The sequence below is a fragment of the Pipistrellus hanaki genome (assembly GCF_964339955.1).
Source record: "Pipistrellus hanaki genome assembly, chromosome: 15".
NCBI lineage: Eukaryota > Metazoa > Chordata > Mammalia > Chiroptera > Vespertilionidae > Pipistrellus > Pipistrellus hanaki.
Genome location: NC_140517.1, coordinates 38,581,660 through 38,601,480, shown reverse-complemented (window position 1 = coordinate 38,601,480; position 19,821 = coordinate 38,581,660). Strand labels below are relative to the sequence as shown.

General features: G+C 39.8%; 1 protein-coding gene across 1 annotated transcript; it reads left to right on the top strand.

The window, feature by feature from the left end:
- The first annotated feature begins 4,734 nt into the window (after positions 1 to 4,734).
- Positions 4,735 to 19,709, top strand: LOC311610096 (cytochrome P450 2G1). The gene is made up of 9 exons (XM_084860994.1): positions 4,735 to 5,601; positions 6,167 to 6,329; positions 7,321 to 7,470; positions 8,680 to 8,840; positions 9,074 to 9,250; positions 11,096 to 11,237; positions 14,537 to 14,724; positions 14,850 to 14,991; positions 15,805 to 19,709. Exons 1-9 carry the CDS (start codon positions 5,302 to 5,304, stop codon positions 15,984 to 15,986), a joined length of 1,605 nt encoding a protein of 534 aa, XP_084717120.1. The 5' UTR covers positions 4,735 to 5,301; the 3' UTR covers positions 15,987 to 19,709.
- The last annotated feature ends 112 nt before the right edge of the window (positions 19,710 to 19,821 follow it).

The following is a 19,821-nucleotide window of genomic DNA, read 5'->3' as shown; positions in this document are numbered from 1 at the left end:
ATAGTTGCTAGCCTGAGGGAGGATCCTTTGTAGGTAACTTTTTGTCTCTCTTTGGCTGCTTTTAAGATTTTTACTTTGTTGGTGTTTGCCAATTTAATTATAATATTCCTTGGCATCAGTCTTTGGGGTTCATTTTGTTTGGGACTTTGTGAGCTTCTTGGATTTGTGTGAATTTTTTCTTCACTATATCAGGGATGTTTTCTGTCATTATTTCTTCAAACAGATTTTCTATTCCTTGCTCAGTTTCCTCTTCTTCTGGCATCCCTATTATGCGGATGGTGTTTTGATTTGTGTTGTCCCAAAGTTCCCATAGGCTCTCTTCTTCTTTTTTAAGATTTTTTTTTTCTAGATGCTGCTCTGCTTGGGTGTTTTCCCCTACCTTATCTTCTAGCACACTTGTGTGGTCCTCCACTTCTTCCAGTCTACTGTTGGTGCCTTCTATTGAGTTCTTTATTGATGTGATGTCATTTTTCATTTCTTCTTGGTTCTTCATTTTCTCTTGGTTCTTACACATACTATTGAATTTGTCTTCCAACCTTTTTAGCAACCTTATGACCATCTCTGAATTCTTTTTCTGACTTATTGCTTGCCTCCATTTTGTTTACTTCCTTTTCTGGTGATGCTTCCTTTTCTTTCATATGCAGGCTGTTTCTCTGACTTCTCATGATCTCTCCTCTCCAGATGTCCAATTATGTAAATATCTCTCTCCTGCATTGACTTAAAGGCACAAAATACAACACATTAAGGCACAATGCACAAGGCTCTGAACACAAATGTATTCATGATACTAATAACCCCAAATAAAGGTGACTGCCAGAGAAAAGAAAATTAGGGGATTAAAAAAAGAGTGAAACAATTATATTGAGAAAAGCGGGGAAAGTAAGAGAAAAAAAGATAATAAAAAAGAAGGGAAAACTACTTATATGGGGGAGAAAACGCCAATAGAGCAACAACTAATCCAAAAGAAATGCGAACAACTAACACCCAGATATGAAAGCAAACTACAAACAAAAATTAATAACAAGCTAGGAGAGAAAAACAGAAGCAAAAAAGAGAAACAATCACACAAATGAAGCAATCTAATCAACAATCAAACTAATAACAACAATAGGACAGAGAGAAAGAAGGACAAGACAAAACAAAATAAAACAAAAAAAAACATTAATAAAAAACAACAACAACAAAAGGAAAGAGAGAAAAATTTTGGATAGTGAAGAAAGAGAAGAGAGAAGTGTGTGTGGACTTGGAGCAGAGGATCAGAAATTAGATATGTAGGTAGGATGAATTTTTAACAGGGGGTAAAAAGAAGGAATAGGGGAAATCTAAAGCAGGAAGAGGGTAAGAGAAAAGGGAAAAAGTGAGGAAGAGAGTTTTGGCATAAAGGTAAAGTTGAGATAGAGTAAAATGATGCTAAAATAAAAATGAAAATAGACTGTAGAACATTAATCCCAGAATAAAATAAAGTAAGAGAAAATAAAATGAAACTTTAAAAAAGTAAAATAATAGTAGTAAATATACTGGTTAAAAATAAAAATATAATAATTAAAAATATAAAATCAAAAGAGAAAAAATTAGTTTCTTAAGTAAAAGATAAAAAATAAAAATGTGCAATATTGAAGGTCATTCACTTCCTCTACTGTTCTGCTTGGTATACCTGCTTCCTGTTGGGTAGTCAGGACAGTATTGAATTTTCCTGTGTTCCTTAGCTCCTCTGTGTTGTAAGCCACAATCTTGTTTTCAAGCAGGCAGTATATTTTTGTTACACAGCCTGCCTATAATTGTATTTACACAATGAGTCAGTTTGTGATTCAACCCCTGGGTGGCAGTGTTTCTGTACTGACATCCAGGGCAATCAGTCCTCTCTACCCAGTATTTAGAATTTGTTTTCCCTGCTGCACTTAACACTGGTTTGGGGGTATGGACTGCCCCAGAGTTGGTTTTCTGATCATTTTTCCCCACTCTGATCCCCAGGTTTCACAAAAATAACTTTCCCCTGCAGACTCTGAGAGTGCTTTTAATTGGGTGATCCTATGTACTGGGCTTAGTAATCAAAAGCAAGGTAAAAAAAAAAAAAAAAAAAAAAAAGAGCCAGAGTAAGTGTGAGAACTCACAACTTTTTTGCCCCAGCACAGCACGAGACCCTGTTCACATCTCTGTGCACATCTTTTCCCCCTGGCACAGCATAACTGGTTTACTGGTAAAACTTCAGGCTGCCTTTTTGTACCTAGCCCAGCTACAGTTTGATTTTTAGAGTTCTCTTCTGTCAGCAGCCCTGTGGATCCCCTCCCACGTTAGCAGACTATGCTGGCCCCAATATCTGTGGGTTTTGTGGGGTGCAGACTTCCTCTGAACTTCTAGATCCTGCTACACGTTTCTCCCTTCAGCCTACATCACAGACCTCACTTTTCTCTGGGAGAAATCTGACCTTTCCATGAGAAGGTACAGAGCTCATCCAAGTCCGCATATCGCACTGCTTGAGACCTTGTGTTTTTGGGTTCACAGCTGGTCCCTGGGTGTTGTGGTTGTAGGGTCCTGGGAGGTATCTGATTCTTCCCGATTGAAAGTAAGGCCAGGCTTCCAATCACAGCCACTCTCCCCTTCAAGATGGCATGGTCTCTGCAGCAGAGCCAGTCGCTCCAGGAGAGATTTCATCAGCAGTGGAGGCTGCCTGGTCAAGGGAGCCCAGTCTGGCAGTCCCCAACAGTCCCTTGGAATATAACTGTCCCTCACTCACAATACGTCCACTCTTCATACGTCCACACACTCTCCTTTCATTCTCTCACTCACACACTAGCTTTCAGCCTGCCTTCCCATCAGCAGCCCTGATCTTTTTTAATGTATTGCTGTATTCTGTTTGCTAAGATTTTGTTGAGGATTTTTGCATCTATGTGCATCAGGGATATTGCCTTTCAATTTTCTTTGGTTTCCTGAACTTTGAATATAAAATGCTTACATGTGGGGTTTTTGGTGTTAACTCTGTGGGTGTTTTTTTTAATTGGGTCTGTTTTGGTGTTTCATCAGCAGAAGGAAAGAAATTCAGAAGTCCCATTCCCTAATTGTCCTACTCTCCAGTAAAAGAATGACCGATGTGCTAAATTCACTTTCTAGAATTCATTTTCTAAGACTCTAATAAGTTTATTTTGATTGGGACTGAAAGAAACAGCCATGCACTGGTGGTACCTTCCTGCTTCTGATGAAAACATCAACGAGGAGGTGAAAGGTCATCCAGCCCCTTTCTCCTCAGCTCACTTTTATAAAGTTAATCCCCTGCTTCCAATGGGAAGAACCCATAGGCTTCTGAAACTTAAAATCATTGAACTATAGAATCCTCAAAACAACAGATTCTGAGAATCACGGTACCTCAGCAAAAATGCTAACTTGGGGAGGCTGTTTAGTTTGATCTTGGAACCACCACGTAAAACAATTTCCACAATGGGTATTCCTAGATCTTGATGTAAGAACATCCAAACCTGTAAGAAAATTTAAAAAGATTTTATTTGAGCCTGGCTAGTGTGGCTAAGTGTTTGAGCATTGACCCAGAAATGAAGAAGCTGTTGCTTCAATTCCTTGGTCAGGACATATACTGGGGTTCCTAGCTGGATCCCAGTAGGGGTGTTCAGGAGACAGCCAATTGATGATGTTCCCCTCTCATTGATGTTTCTATTTCTCTTATCCCTCCTCTTTCCTCTCTGTCTCTCTAAAATCAATAAAAACATATTTTAAAAATGAAAGATTTTTATTTGAGCCAAACTGATAACAGTTGCTGGGAAGCAAGACAATATCTCATATGCCCCAGATAATGACAGTTTTGCACTTTCTTTTATATATTTTAAATTAAAGAGGAAACTCTGAGCTAGAAATATTTCTAAGGCCTCTTTAAGCTCTGACATGATATAGTTCTAGGCTGGAACACCAAGTTGGAGCCTCAGAATGAGAGGAGGTGTAGAAAAGAAGTTGGGGGAAAATGTAAGAACCAGGGAGACTTCCTAGTGGATACATAGATTATGGCATTAAATAACATCGGCTCACAGATGTTAGCCAATGTCATTTAACTGTGGGAAACCACAAATTTTTTGCCTACACTCCTGGATTTATGCCTGGAGTGGCATGGTGACAGGAACTGTTCTAAAGATACTTTCTCTATCCTTTTCTGAACCATCATGGTAATCAATAGACTAGTTCTGAATGGGTTTTAAGTGTGTTTGCATGAGGAGAAAGGAGGCGGGGATCAGAATAGAAGAAAGAGGTGACTGCTGAGAGAGTCAATCGAGGCAGCCTAGAGCTGACTTTTACACCACAAAAGACATTTTAGCAGGAGATCCGAGATTCTGAAGCTGGCACTTTGTGAGTCATTCAGTTTTCCCAGAATTCCCACCAATACTGGATACAGGCTGCCTCAGCCCAGCTAGCCAAATCTTATTTAAAAACATGTGAGTTCCCTAAAAGATTCAATTTCTAAGTCTGAGAATCTAGACATATGAGAAGAGCACTGGGTTTTGTTTAATGATATGTATAGGTAGGATATAATACTCAGGAATTTTGCTTCAGGACAAAGTTTTTACAAATATTTGGTACAAAAAGTATTGAAAACAATTTCCTTATATTGTTACAGAAAGCAATCACTAGACCATACCTCAATACTGGTCTTCCCCTCCAGAGATGGTCTCTACATCTCAGACTTTGAAAATGAATGTGAACGCGCACACACGCACGCACATACACACACACACATACACACAAACACCAACGAAGTTCTGATAAACCAACATAAGTAATCTTTGATTATTACTATTTAATATTGCCTAAGTATAAACAAGAGAATCTGTTGAATAAAACTCTTTCAAATGAGTTCTCGTGCTATCCTAAATCTTCATCTCACTGTCTTTATTCTTTTTTCTTTTTTAACATGACTAATTAGGGTCTGGCAAAGAGAAAAGATTCATCCCGATTCTCTATCAAGACTTTCAAAAAATAATTTGGTTACCTTATTTGGCATATGGGGAAACTAAGGCCAAGAAGGTTAGGTCACTTGCCCAATGAAGAAAAGATGGAACTGAAATTGGAACCCAGATGTTTTATTCCTAAATGCAGTAGCCTAAAAATGGTGTTCAATACTTCCCACACCCAATCAAGACATGTTGAAAAAGGGGTTGAGCTGAGGGAGAATTGAGGGACTGGAAATATGAAGAAAGAGGAATGTTCCCAGTGGACTTACATGGGTGAATTCAATCTACCTTTATTCATGTTGGAGATTATTAGTTATATAACTGACCACCCACGGATAAAGCAATCTCTTCCTTAATGATATCCATACCCGGAAAACTTGAATCCCAGGGTGTTCAGATTTCTGCACTGATGATTTCCCAGAACGTATTTAGGCAGGACCTGAAAGCCCCAGATACAACCTCTAGATCTAGCACCATGGAGCTGGGAGGGGCCTTCACTATCTTTCTGGCACTCTGCTTGTCCTGTCTGCTTATCATCATTGCCTGGAAGCGGATCAATAAGGGGGGAAAGCTACCCCCAGGTCCCACACCGATACCCTTCCTGGGGAACCTGTTACAAATTCGTACGGATGCCACCTTTCAGTCTTTCATGAAGGTGAGTCTGTCTACCTTCTCTATCAGAGCTGAAAGTAACTAATTCTATAGATAATACGTGTATGACCTTCCAACTTCTAAAATACAGACTCTTGGAAACATTTCAGAATCTCAGACTCTTGAAAAAACAGATTCCTAGCACACTGGAACTTCAGACTTACATTCTCAGGACTTTGGACTCATGGTATCTTGTATTCTTAAATACATAACTCTTGCAGTCTAGTTATCTTAGAACTTTGAAACTGAGTGTCATGAAATCCTAGGATTCTGGAAATTTAGCATTTCAGAGAGAGAAGCATGGATCTTGGGGTTTATCTCATCCAAATCCATCATTTCACAGAAGAGGAAACTGAGGCTTGTGGAGGTGTTTGGGGAGTCTTGCCCAGGATCACAAGAGCTAAGACATCTGTGCCCTTTTCTCAATAGTCCTTCCAAACCCAGGACTTACCTTTATCAGTTATTCCACATTTGTATTCTCTTGAAATCTCCATCTCCTAAAATCTTTGATTGGTCTATACTTAGTGCTCCAATCAGCCCTATCTTCTTGTGTCTTCCTTCACTCTCAGCTCAGGGAGAAATATGGCCCAGTCTTCACTGTGTACATGGGTCCCCGGCCGGTAGTCATTTTATGTGGACATGAAGCAGTGAAGGAGGCCCTGGTAGACCGAGCAGATGATTTCAGTGGCCGTGGAGAATTGGCTTCAATAGAGCGGAACTTCCAAGGTTATGGTAAGTAATAACAATGCATTAACAATGAAAACAAAATGATTGTAATGTACATGCTATATCCCAGGTTCTTTGATAATTGTATTGACTCCTTTGAGAGGGCTAGTATTGTCTTACTAATATTGCAAATGAAGAAGGTGAGGGTGAGAAAGGTTAGGTAATATCACACAATAAGTAGTAGGACCATTTTATTTTGAACCTAAACCATCCGACTTTACAGTATCTGCTGAATTAATTCTGTTCTTATTTTTGATTGATTAGTTTACACTGTATACCCACTGAAACCCTCATAGCCAACCTTACTTCTTATTTTCCTATACATAGACACAGATCCAACCCTTTCACTCTAAAATCAGTTTTTAAAAAAATGCCATTTGGTGAAGATTAACAACAATAACAACAAAAAGAGAATTCAAATGGTATATAGAAAACAGAAGTAGTCTTCTCATTCTAGGCTACTCTATTTTATTGATTTTTTTACAGAGAGGAAAGGAGAGAAAAAGGGACAGAGAGCTAGAAACATTGTTGAGAGAGAAACATCGACCAACTGCCTCCTGCACATCCCTACCGGGGATGTGCCCACAACCAATGTATATACCCTTGACTGGAATCAAACCTGGGACCTTTCAGTCCACAGGCCGATGCTCTATCCACTGAGCCAAACTGGTTTCGGCTCTAAGCTACTCTATATGGCATTGTATCTATACTTCCCTCCACATTCCTTTGTGTCTATCCCATTCATCCAATTCTAAGTCTTTATCCTGTAGGAAACTCTCAATCACTAGAGCCTGATTTCCTTTTCTCCACCTCAGTGCTAGGCTATTTTTGAGGGTCCTATATGTAGGAAATCTTAGTCTCCTCATCAAGCCTAGGGGGTTTGGAAAGGTTTCCCTAAAAGCAGATTCTAGAGCTTTCATAATCTGTCCTAGTCTAGTAAAGAGTTAGACACAGGAAGGGGAGGGGAGGCACCAGCCTTACACTGAGATTCCGGCAGGTGTAGCTATGGCTAATGGAGAACGATGGAAAATTCTCCGACGCTTCTCCCTGACCATTCTTCGGGACTTCGGGATGGGAAAGCGCAGCATTGAGGAGCGAATCCAGGAGGAGGCTGGCTTCCTACTGGAGGAATTACGGAAGACAAAGGGTATGGGGCCTCAATGGGGGAGGGAGCTACAGAGTGACTGGGTGATTGTAGAGAACGCATAGGCTTTGGTGACAGAAAACTTTGGGATGGGAAAGAATGAAGAAAATTTAGAATTCACTGACATTTCCACCCAGGTTCCATATATAAAGTTAACATGAAGGAGACTTAGAGACATCTTGTCCAGAAACTCTAATCAGTGGATCTCAGGGAGTTTGTGAGCTCCTGATATCATATGCAGACTTTGACAATATGTCAGTTTGTGCCTTTTTCTGGTGATGGGGCCAAATTCAATTACATATGTATGTAAACACACACAATTGTGATAAAAACCACATAACATAAAATTTTACCATCCTAACCATTCCTAAGAACGATCTTCAGTAATGTTAAGCATATTCACATTATTATTGAATAGATCATTAGAAATTTTTCATCTTGAGAATCTGAAACACTATATTTTCATTATAGTTTTAAAGGAATCTGGTGCCCACCCAAAAATAAGATCTGGAACCACCGAGATCTAGAGAAAAAATACACAGGGGCTGAGAAAAACAAAGATGAATAGTTAAGAGATAGAATTGGTTATAATTTCTCTAAGTCAGAGAATCCTCACATGGACTCCCTGGATACTAAATAGTTTACATAAAGGCTTTGAATGTCTATATATCTCCAGAAATAATTTGCAAAATTGTATATTTGTTATTATATGCATTGTTCTAAGGAAATCACCACCAAATCCACTGTCCTGAGAAGTATCCTGTGTTACAAATAATGCAGCTGAGGCCAAGGGAAGGATTTTCTTAATACGTCAAATGGAACCATTGATAGAGATAGACAAATTCCAGTCATCGTTTTTTTAAAAAATGTATCCCTTTCTAGGACTCCTTTTCCAAATTTGTGACTCTCCAGCACAAACACAATTAAATACCTATGCTAAAAGTAATTATTAAGCTCCACCATCATGATTTTACTATTTACTATATGGCAAAGAGCATTTTACATGGGTAATTTTACCAAATCCTCATGAACCAGTGAAGTGGTTACTAAACCAATTTGCATTTTGGGAATTGACTCAAAATATAAATATTATATTATATAACTAACACATGTTATTAGGCCGTGGAGCTAGGACTCATATTCATGATGAAATGATTTCACAACCCAGGCTCCTGATTATTGCCTCCAACATAGATAATTTTCATCACCCAGGTGCCCCCACCGAACCCACTTTCTTCCTGAGCCGCACTGTCTCCAATGTCATCAGTTCGGTTGTCTTTGGAAGACGCTTCGACTATGAGGACAAGACGTTCCTGAAGCTGCTGCAGATGATCAATGGGAGTTTTATTGAGATGAGCACACCCTGGGCACAGGTTCCCACTAGCCACCTCTATGCCCACCCCCAAACACAAATAATTAATAATTTGCTATCTTGCATAATACTCCCCACAACCCCAAGAGGCGAGTATCAATATGCCCTGAATCTCTAAAAAGCAAATGGATGCACCTAGTACTCAGACCCTGAATGTTGAGTCCAGATACCTAACTCGAGATTCAGCCCAGAATGGCCCATTGCTGACAAACCACTTTTTCCTATTCCCCACAGCTATATGACATGTATTCTGCAATCATGCAACATTTGCCAGGAAGACACAATCGCATCTATTACTTGATAGAGGAGCTCAAGGACTTCATTGCCTCAAGAGTCAAGATCAATGAGGAATCCCTTGATCCACAGAACCCTCGAGATTTCATTGACTGTTTCCTCATCAAGATGCACCAGGTAACATCCTCTTCCCCCAATTCTTTCCTTTCATCTCCTCAATCCCTAGGACCTGCAACTTGAAACTCATCTGTAGATATGGTAGAGACAAAAAAAAAAAAAAAATAGCCAGCATTATTTCACATGGTGTAATTTTACTTATAAATGAGATCTAAAGACTGTAAAAGCATAAACTCTTACACTTTTGAAAGTAAACGTTGAATCTAAAAATTTTAAGAATATGGAAACTTAAAACTACAACTTTCTAATCATGTATGATTATAAGAGCCAGAGACTTACAGCTGTAAAAAAGTAGGATGAGAAATCAGAAACACCAATCAGAAAGGTGCACCCCTATGTTCATAGAAGCACAATTTGCAAAAGCTAAGATTTGGAAACAGCCTAAATGCCATCCACATATGAGTGGATTAAAAAACTGTGGTACCTCTACATAATGGAATACTACAATGATGTAAAAAAAGAAAGAACTCTTACCATTTGCAACAGCATGGATGGACCTGGAAAGCATTATGCTAAGTGAAATAAGCCAGTCAGAGAAAGATAAATATCACATGATCTCATTCATTTATGGAATATAATGAGCAACATAAATTGATGAACATAAATAGATTCAGAGACATAGAAGCATCAAACAGATGATTTAATATCAGAGGGAAGGCAGGGGAAGTGGGGAAGGGTAAGATATCAACCAAAGCAGTTGTATGCATGCATATAAGCATAACCCATGGACATAGAAAGTATGGGGAAGAGCATATGCTGGGGGGGTGGAAATGGCCAGGGAGAGGTCAATGGGAGGGAAAAGGGAGACATCCATAATACTTTAAACAATAAAGAATTTAAAACCAGCCCTAGCTTGTTTAGCTCAGTAGATAGAGCGTAGGCCTACAGTCCAAAGTCTCAAAGGCAAGTACTTGATTGCAGGCTTCTCCCCCCAGCATAGTCCCTGGTCAGGGCTTGTTCAGGAGACAACCAATTGGTGTGTTTCTCTCACACCAATGTTTCTCTCTGTCTTTCTTTCACTCTCTCTAAAAAAATAATGGAAAAATATCCTTGGGTGAGGATTAACAACAACAACAAAAAGAATTTAAAACAAAAAGAAAAGAAAAGAAAACTAGAGACAGATATAGAGAAAGTAAAGCAACAGGCAGACTGTCAAATTACAGTGGGGAGGGTAGGGATATCAGGGGGAGATAATAGATCAACCGAAGGACTTGTATAAATGCATATAAGTACAACCAATGGACATAAAACTATGGGGAGGGAGGGGATGTGTGGGAGGGAGGGAGGGGGGCAATAAAAAAAATCAAGAAAATATGTAAAAAATAAATTAATTAATTAATTAAAAAAAAAAAGAAAAGAAAACTAGGATGAGTCTATGGAGTCTTAAAATTTGAGACCCTTAGACATGTAAAGTTTTTAAACTTAAGAGTTTAAATTTTAAACTTAAAAGTCATAGAGATATATAAATTAGAAGCTTAATACTTATGTATCATAGATTTATAGAACTGAATATTTTAATATAAAACAGCAGCACTTGAAGTTAAAAATTTTATACCCTAATGTCATAGAACATTCAAATCTAACATGGCAATCTCTAGTTTCTTCTCTTCCCACTTTCCTCATTGTTTACTCCATTCCAACCATACTGGCCTCCTCCTTGCTGCTCTCAAACACACCAGGAATACTCCTGCCTCACGACCTTTGCTCTGGCTATTTACTCTCCTGGATACCCACTTAGTTTTCCTATCTATTGTGCTTTCACAAAGGCCTACCATACACAAAGGGAAAAATAAGAAGATAAAGACAGAAAAGGGTGATTCTATTTTATATCCATTTCATTTTCAGGACAAAAATAATCCACATACAGAATTTAATCTCAAGAACTTGGTCCTCACCACTCTCAACCTCTTCTTTGCTGGCACAGAAACTGTGAGCTCTACATTACGCTATGGATTTCTGCTGCTAATGAAGCATCCTGAGGCGGAAGGTGAGTGTCCACATGAGCTGCTCACCTGGTGACTCCCACTCCTACCAGGAAAGAAGACATAACTTTAAAACTTTAGAACCCTATAGCCTTAGACTCTTTTTATTAATGTAGCATTTTAATTTAATTTTTTAAATATATTTTATTGATTTTTTTTTTACAGAGAGGAAAGGAGAGGAATAGAGAGTTAGAAACATTGATGAGAGAGAAGAACTGATCATCTGCCTCCTACACACTCCCCACTGGGTATGTGCCCGAAACCAAAGTACATGCCCCTGACGGAAATTGAACCTGGGATCCTTGAGTCCACAGGCCGACGCTCTATCCACTGAGCCAAACTGGTCAGGGCTAATTTTATTTTTAAATCTTTACTGTTGAAAGTATTATATATGTCCCCTCTTTTCCCTATTGGCCCTTTCTAGCCCACACCTGGTCCCAGTCCCCCAGTCCCAAGCCTTGTCTGTGTCCATGGGTTATGTCTGTGTCCATAGGTTATGCATATATGCATTCTTTGGTTAATCTCTTCCTCCCCATCCACCCTTGCCTCCCTCTGAGATTTGACAGTCTGTTCCATGCTTCTATGTCTCTGGATCTAATTTGTTCATCAGTTAATTTTGTTCATTGGATTCAAAATATGAGTGAGATATTATAATCTGATACTTCTGATTTTCTTAGCCCCAGGTCCAGAAGGGGATCAGGCAAAGATTCATAGTCTCCAGAGTCTGATTGTTATTCTCAGTCTTAATTAGCCTCAGGCTATAGATCACAGCAAGACTTAAACTCCAGAGGGTGGGGAAAGAGGTTTTCCAACAGAGTGGGGCAATTGCTTCCCCCCCCCCCCACACACCTGAATGGTGAAGGTCTCCCTGAGAAAGATGTCCTTTGCAGTATGAGGTAGTAACTCAGTACAGGAAACTGGGGAGGCTGCTTTCCAAGCTCTAACCCCAAAGCCTCCAACCCTGGCTTCTCCTCACATAGCTCTAATCCACTCTGCCCTCCCTCTGCCAGAGTCCAAAGTTAGTGGCTGCACATGAAATTCTGTGAATTGGTTCTTTAAGAGGGTGCCTGCATTTTCAGCCATCTCTCCCTGACAGACAGCAACCCTGCTGCTTTTCAACACCAGATGTTTTGTGGAAACCTTTCTCAGTTCTGTTGCTCTAGGCTGGTGAGCCCAGCTTGGTGATTAGACCCCAGAGTTCTCAGTGGGAATCCCCCACAGCTGAGAACATCAGCTGCTGTCTGTGGGAGTCCAGCCAGGCCTCTTGTGCCTTCACACGTCCTACCAGTCTCTATGTGGTCTCCATTTTTTACCCTTGGTTATCAGGATTCTCTCCAGCTAGTCTTCAGTTGAAAATTCAGGATGGCTTTTCTGATTTTAGTTGTAATTCCAGTTTGGTCTTGGGAGAATGTAAGTGTAGCTTCCACTTAATCCACCGCCATTTTGGAACTCAGCCTTAAGATTCTTCGCACTTTAGAATCTCGGGATACAGAATCTTGGTATTTACGTCTTGGGAGACCATTTAAGTTAGTCTTCTACTTGGTGCCTGTGTTAGTTTCCCATAGCTACTGTCATCAACTACCAGAAACTTAAAAGCTGAAAACAACATAAATTCCTGAGTTCATAAATCCAATAGGCTTTTGCTGGGCTGAACCAAGGTAGAGCACGATTCTTGCCATTTCCAGGTTCTAGAGTCATATTCCTTGCATTCCTGAGCTCATGATCTTCCCTCCCTCTTCTAAGCCAGCAGCAAAAATCTTCAAATCCCTCTTAATTATGATGTCACAGTTTCTTCTCTGACTCTGACCTTACTGCTTCCTTCTTATACTGACACTTCTGATTGTATTTAGAGCCCACCTTGATAATTCTGGATAATCTCCCCATCTCAAAATTCTTCGTTTAATTATTTCTATAGAGTCCTATTTGTCAAACAAGATCATATTCACAGTAATTGGGAAGTGAATGTCTTTGATGACCGTTAGTTAGCTAACTACAGTGTCATAATGAAGTATGTAAATTTTAAATTCTAATTCATTTTCAAGACTACCTTCTGCCCAAGGTGGAGTACACCCTCACTAGCACCTCTTCTCCCTCCACTATACTCCACTATACCCCCTCTCTCTTCCTGGTTCCTTAACCCATACTCCAACATTGATTTCTCTTCACTGCCCCTATTTTCACCCCAGGGCACTGATGTGTTTTCCCTGCTTGGCTCCATCCCCAATTAATTGGAATCTTGTCTGGTTAAGTAACTCCAGCAATGAGAAGCTCATTATTTGCTTAAGAAAAATCCCCTCTTTCTTCTAATGCAATTCAAAACAGGACAACAATTTTTTTCTACTACAGATGAAGGGAAAGACTAACTTGTTTCCACTCAAACTCTTTTAGTGTCTCCTCCATTGTCCAAATTGTCTCTTACTAATCTAAGAATTCTCATATGTAATGGACACTTTTTATGTACTAGGAACTGTCATAATTACTTACATAATGGATTTTATATAAATTTTAAATTCTAAAGGCTTGTCACATCTATTTTGAAGATGAAGAAAGATAGTCTCAAAAGGTGAAGTCATTCATCCCAATGTTATTCATCAAAGACGTGCAGAGCTGGGTGACTGCACCAAGAGTGTTCTTAATCACTGTCACATAATAACTGTCATTTGCTTCAATCTTGACCTAGTTATTTATCATGCTCTTCCCCATTCTGTCAAAACTCTGGGTATGAAAGCCCAGGTGGGACCAGGACTCTGCCATGTTCATCAGCCTTCCATGGCTCCTTGATCTTTTTCAAGATGAAGACCAAATGTCACAATGGCATTCAAGGCTCCAGGTTATGTGCCTCTCAGTGATTTGATGAGTATTTACTAACCCACTAATGTGTCAGGTGTTGTGAATAAAAAAGCAATCCAAACACACATGGCCAGCTCCCTCAGGATCCACAGGTACTGAAGATACAAACACATGGCCATGGCCAGTGTTTCTCAGTAGTTAGAGCATCAGCCAGTACACCAAAGGGTTTAATCTTGGTCAAGGGCACAGACTTGAGTTATAGGTCTCATGCCCAACCCTGTTCTCTCTATAGATATATTTATATAACTCTACTATCTCTTTCTCTCTTCTCCCCACCCCTTCCACTCTCTCTGAAAACCAATGGGGAAAAACACCCTTGAGTGAAGATTAACAAAAAACACAAAAAAAGATACAAACCCATGGCCCAAACCTGGCCCCTAAAAATATATCCTGTGTCCTTTGTTATGTTTTTTTTGTGTGTGTTTTTTTGTTGTTGTTTTTTTGCCTCTTCCAGCAAAGATCCATGAAGAGATTGACCAGGTCATTGGACCACATCGGATGCCAAGTGTGGAAGACCGAATCAAGATGCCCTACACAGATGCTGTGATCCATGAGATACAAAGACTGACAGATATCGTGCCCCTGGGTGTTCCACATAACGTCATTCGGGATACTCATTTCCGAGGCTACCTTCTACCCAAGGTGGAGTACACCCTCATTGGCACCTCTTCTCCTTCCACTATACTTCACTATACCCCTCTCTCCTCCTGGTTCCTTAACCCATACTCCAACATTGATTTCTCTTCATTCCCCTGTTTTTACTCCAGGGCACTGACGTGTTTCCCCTGCTTGGTTCTGTCCTCAAAGACCCCAAATACTTCCGCTACCCAGATGCCTTCTATCCCCAACACTTCTTGGATGAGCAGGGCCGCTTCAAAAAGAATGAAGCCTTTGTGCCTTTTTCTTCTGGTAGGTTTATATGGTCTGAATTCTCCCAGGAACATGCTTGACATGTCTCTCAACCATTGGTTCATATTTGGTTCAATCTGGAAGGGAAATTGGGTGCTATGTCAAAGAATCATAGAATCCCTGAATCTCAGAATATTAGAATCATTGACTCTTATATTTAGAAAAGTTCTAGCACTAAATGTATAGGAGTCAGAAAACTTTTTCTGCTAAGGACCAAACAGAAACTATTTTAGGTTTTTCCAGTTATATGGTCTCTGTCTGAAATATGCAGTGTGAATTAGTCACATACACCATTGCAGTACAAAAGAGACCATGGTTAGGAAACAGGATGCTACTCTGCCACTTACAAATGGTGGGGCCCATGGAGGAGTTACTTCAGCTTCCTGTCTATAAAATAGAGATTAATCTCTCCAAACTGTTGGAAGGGCGAATCACACTATTCGTGTGTGCTTTTGTTTTTCCTCCTCAACACTATCTAGCACCAATTAGGCTTCTGATGAACATTTAAGAGATTTAAATGCACAGAATCTTCATATTCAAAGTTCCTTTACAACCATTCCACCTTGGATATGATGGAATCTAAGCCATCAGAGAAGTAGCTGCCACATATTGAGTGACAGATCCTAGCTAAGCACTAAACTAGAAACTCGCCAAATCTTTATAATAACTCTAGGAAGTGAGTTTTATTATGACCCCAGAGATGCTGAGGAAGTTGCTGAGACTCAGGTAAGTGGTGGGGTCAGAAGGCTCCTCATGACTCCACTATCCCAGTGCAAGTGTGACCAACCTTCCCTTCCTCCAATGTGCTCACAGGAAAGCGCATCTGCCTGGGCGAGGCCATGGCGCGAATGGAACTCTTCCTCTACTTGACCTCCATCCTTCAGAACTTCTCCCTACGCCCGCTGGTGCCACCTGCTGACATCGATATCACTCCCAAGATCTCAGGCTTTGGCAACATTCCCCCAACCTATGAGCTCTGCCTGGTGGCCCGCTGACTGCCCCTCTACTGGGTATGGAAGGAACCATTGGAAAACAGAGCTCTGCCCAAGTGTACAGGGACACCCACCCCCACCTCCCAAAATTATGTCAACAACCCTAAGAAAAGGCGCTATTATAACAGGTCACAGGTCAGCAAGGGTCACCTGACAATATGCAGTGTGAATTGGTAGCATATCTTCTACACCAGTGGAAAAGCCATGCCCTGTCTGATATTTCAGCAAAAACCTGCAGATTGTTCCTTCACTTCTGGCTAGATTTGTGTCTTGTATCAAATTCTAGTTGTAGATTTCATGTCTTTATGGTGTTCTTGGCCAAAATGTGGGACACATCAATTTTTTGTGATTCTTATACCCCTCCCCCCCTAAAAAAGGCATCAAGGAGTTTAATACTTTGTGTGTGGCATGTTTATTGTGTATTGTGTGTGTGTGACATCTATAGGCCACTGCAAACACTTAAAATCTATCTTTTCTTCTAGCCCACCACCAAAGATTTCCCACAAGTTGAGCCACCCTTGTAATAACCCAGCCTCAGTCTTCTTATTGGCTCATGACCTTTTCCTCCCCATCTTCTCTTCTTTCTATACCTGCTTCTCTGGGTGTTATTATAACTTCCAACTCCAATACTCTCCAATCCATTTAAATGGCCATGGTCTGTTATTTCATTTTCAAACTCCACCAACTTGATCAGCAATGAAAGCTTTCCCTTATTCATGTTAGTCAATCAATATTTATTGAATATTCAGGTGGGCCAGCATACTCTTCAGGTATTTGGGACTTATCAGTGAATAAAATGGGCATGATTCTTCTCTCATGAGCCTTACATTCTATTTGGTAAGGTAAATAATTAAAAATAAACATAATAAATGAATGTTAGAAAAGCAAACTAGGGAAGTGAGACAGAGGATTTCAGGATTGGGATTTTAAATGGGTAGTCATGGGTGGTTTCATAAGGCAATGATGAGCAAGCCATAGAGATATGTGAAAGTGAGTGTTCCTGGAAAAACAATTAAAATGAACAGAGTCTGAGACAGAAGAATGTGTGTGTATGCATGAATCTAGGAAGAGACATGTGGGGAGAGAGAGAGAGAGAGAGAGAGAGAGAGAGAGAGAGAGAGAGAGAGAGAGAGAGAGAGAGAGAGAGAAGGAAGGAAGGAAGGAAGGAAGGAAGGAAGGAAGGAAGGAAGGAAGGAAGGAAGGAAGGGCTCACTTTAGCTGTTATAATGAAAATACTGAAGAAAATGGTAGGATAAAAGAAAGGATCAATTAGGAGGATACTCCATTGTTTTTAATTGACAGAAAATAGCTTTGGTTATTTTAAGCAGTAAAGGCTGCTTATTATTGAAAAGAGAATGGCTAGTTCATAAAATTAATGGGAAGTCAGACTACAAATATGAGTAGGGGGGGAAAGAGGCAGTGCCAGGAAGATGTTAGCCAAAATAATCAAGATAATGGCCAGAACCATCAGCCAAGGGCTGCTGCTGTTTCCATTGCCACCACACACACACACTCACACACACACACACACCGGGGGCCCAGAACACCATTGCCATAAACCTCTTGAACCATTGCCACTACTGTGGACAACTTCCTGATTGTACCTGTGTTTTTGTTGTCAGTTCCTTAAACAATATTCATAATTTCAGGAAGATTATCCAATTGGCCAAGCCATTGTCAGATATTAAAGCCTTAGATTTCAGGGTTTGCTGGTGAAAAAAAAATTCTACAGCCACCATACTTTTATTTCCTTCCTTTTTCATCTGTTATAGAAATTAAATATAGGCAAAGAATTGCCTCAAACTTATAGTAGATTGCCCTAGGAATATTACCGTAAGTTTTATTGTTGGGAAGCATGGGAGACTTGCCTGGAAAGTTTATAAGGAAGACATTCTGAGAAAGGGGAAGTGTGTAAAAGGCCACCTACCTTGTTTTTTGGAATTTCTACTTAGGCAGTGCCCCTAATTATTCCTTGACCTTTCCAAACAGGTCTATGAATGTGCAAACCCCCGGGGTGTTTACTGGAATCCTTATACTTAATCTGTGGGTGTCCTTGCTTAAAAGATACTACAAACACATGTGTCCTCCAAATACTGCTTACCCTACTGATTGTATCTTAAAGATAAATTTACCTCAAACTGCTGCTACAATAAAAACCTAATGAAGCAGGCTATGTGGTTCCTTTAGCCAGGCAGTCCCTTAGCCCTCTCTTTCACAGCAAATGTTGTGTTAATGTAATCCATTCACTCAATGCTCAGGGTCTGCTGGTTAGCCCCGGTATTTTTATAAAACCCATATTCTTTCAGATAAATACAATTACATAGTAAACAGATTTACCTAAACACCAAAACTGCATGTTTATATTTTCCAGTTTATATAAAATTGTGCCCATTTTCTCATTCATTCATTCATTCATTATTTACTGTGTATCCATTCTGTTTTAGACAGTGGGGATTTGACAGTGAATAAGATACTAAATTCTAGTAAAAGGATCAGGAGGAAGAAAATTAAGGCAAATTAACTCATAAACAAAAGCTTACAATAGAAGAATGAGAGTGTGGCCAGGAAATACCTCTTTGAAGAAATTCTGCAAGACGGTGATATAGGAGTTTTCATACATGTCCCCTACCAGAAATATCAATGTGAACAACTAATCACATACAAAAATATCTTCACAAGATCTAAGGTTCTAAGTGAGAGATTACAGCACCTGTATGGGGTAGAAAAATAAGAAAAGATGCTTTAAGGTGAGTATGAAGGACAGTTTTGCATATCTCCTTCACCCCAGGAAGCCCAGAGCAGAGAAAGGGACCGTTTCCATGGAGGAGGGAAAGTGAGGTGAGAATTGGATTTACCATGGACCTCAGTTCTGGCCTGTACCAAGCTGGCTCCCAGCTGACCCAGTACTAGGAGGACCCCATGAACCCTAAATCTAGGCACAGCCACATAGGCCCAGATAGCAGCATCTTGAATCAAGCATCATATCTTTCTACCTGTTGACTAAGGCACCAGACCTCCCTTCCAAGGGATCCAATGACAAGCCCACTGTGGACATCACAGATGGCCCACCCAGACTCTCAAGAATGGTTAATAATTGAAGGGATTTTCTGTCTAAGCCATTCTGTAAAGACTAGAAGAGGTGCCTACTCCTGCAAATGTTCATACACCAATGCAAGGCCACAAGGATCATGAATAACCAAAAAAATATGACACTATAAAAAAAAACTAATAAAGCTCCATCCAATAAATTACCCTAAAGAAATGGACACCTACAAACTGTCTAACAAATAACTCAAATAATCCTCTTTTAAAAATTCAGTGAACTGCAATAAAAAAAAATACAACTAAACAAAAACAGTAAATGCAATGAATGAACAAATATGAAATTCAAGAAAGAAATAGAAATCATTTTAAAATAAATAAAAAATCCTAGAGTTGAAGAATATAATGATCTGAACTGAAGATTTCAATACAGAGCTTTAAGATTTAGTTCAATCAAGCACAAGAAAGAATTAATGAACTAGAAGATAGGTCATTTGAATTATTCAGTCAGAGGAGAAGAAAGAAAAAAGAATGAAAAAGAGTGAAGACGCCGAAGCCGGTTTGGCTCAGTGGTAGAGCGTCGGTCTGCGGACTGAAAGGTCCCAGGTTCGATTCTGGTCAAGGGCATGTACATTGGTTGTGGGCACGTCCCCAGTGGGGGGTGTGCAAGAGGCAGCTGGTCAATGTTTCTCTCTCATCGACATTTCTATCTCTCTATCTCTCTCCATTCCTCTCTGTGAAAAATCAATAAAATATATTTTTTTAAAAAAAGAAATTATAAACTTATTCCCTTAAA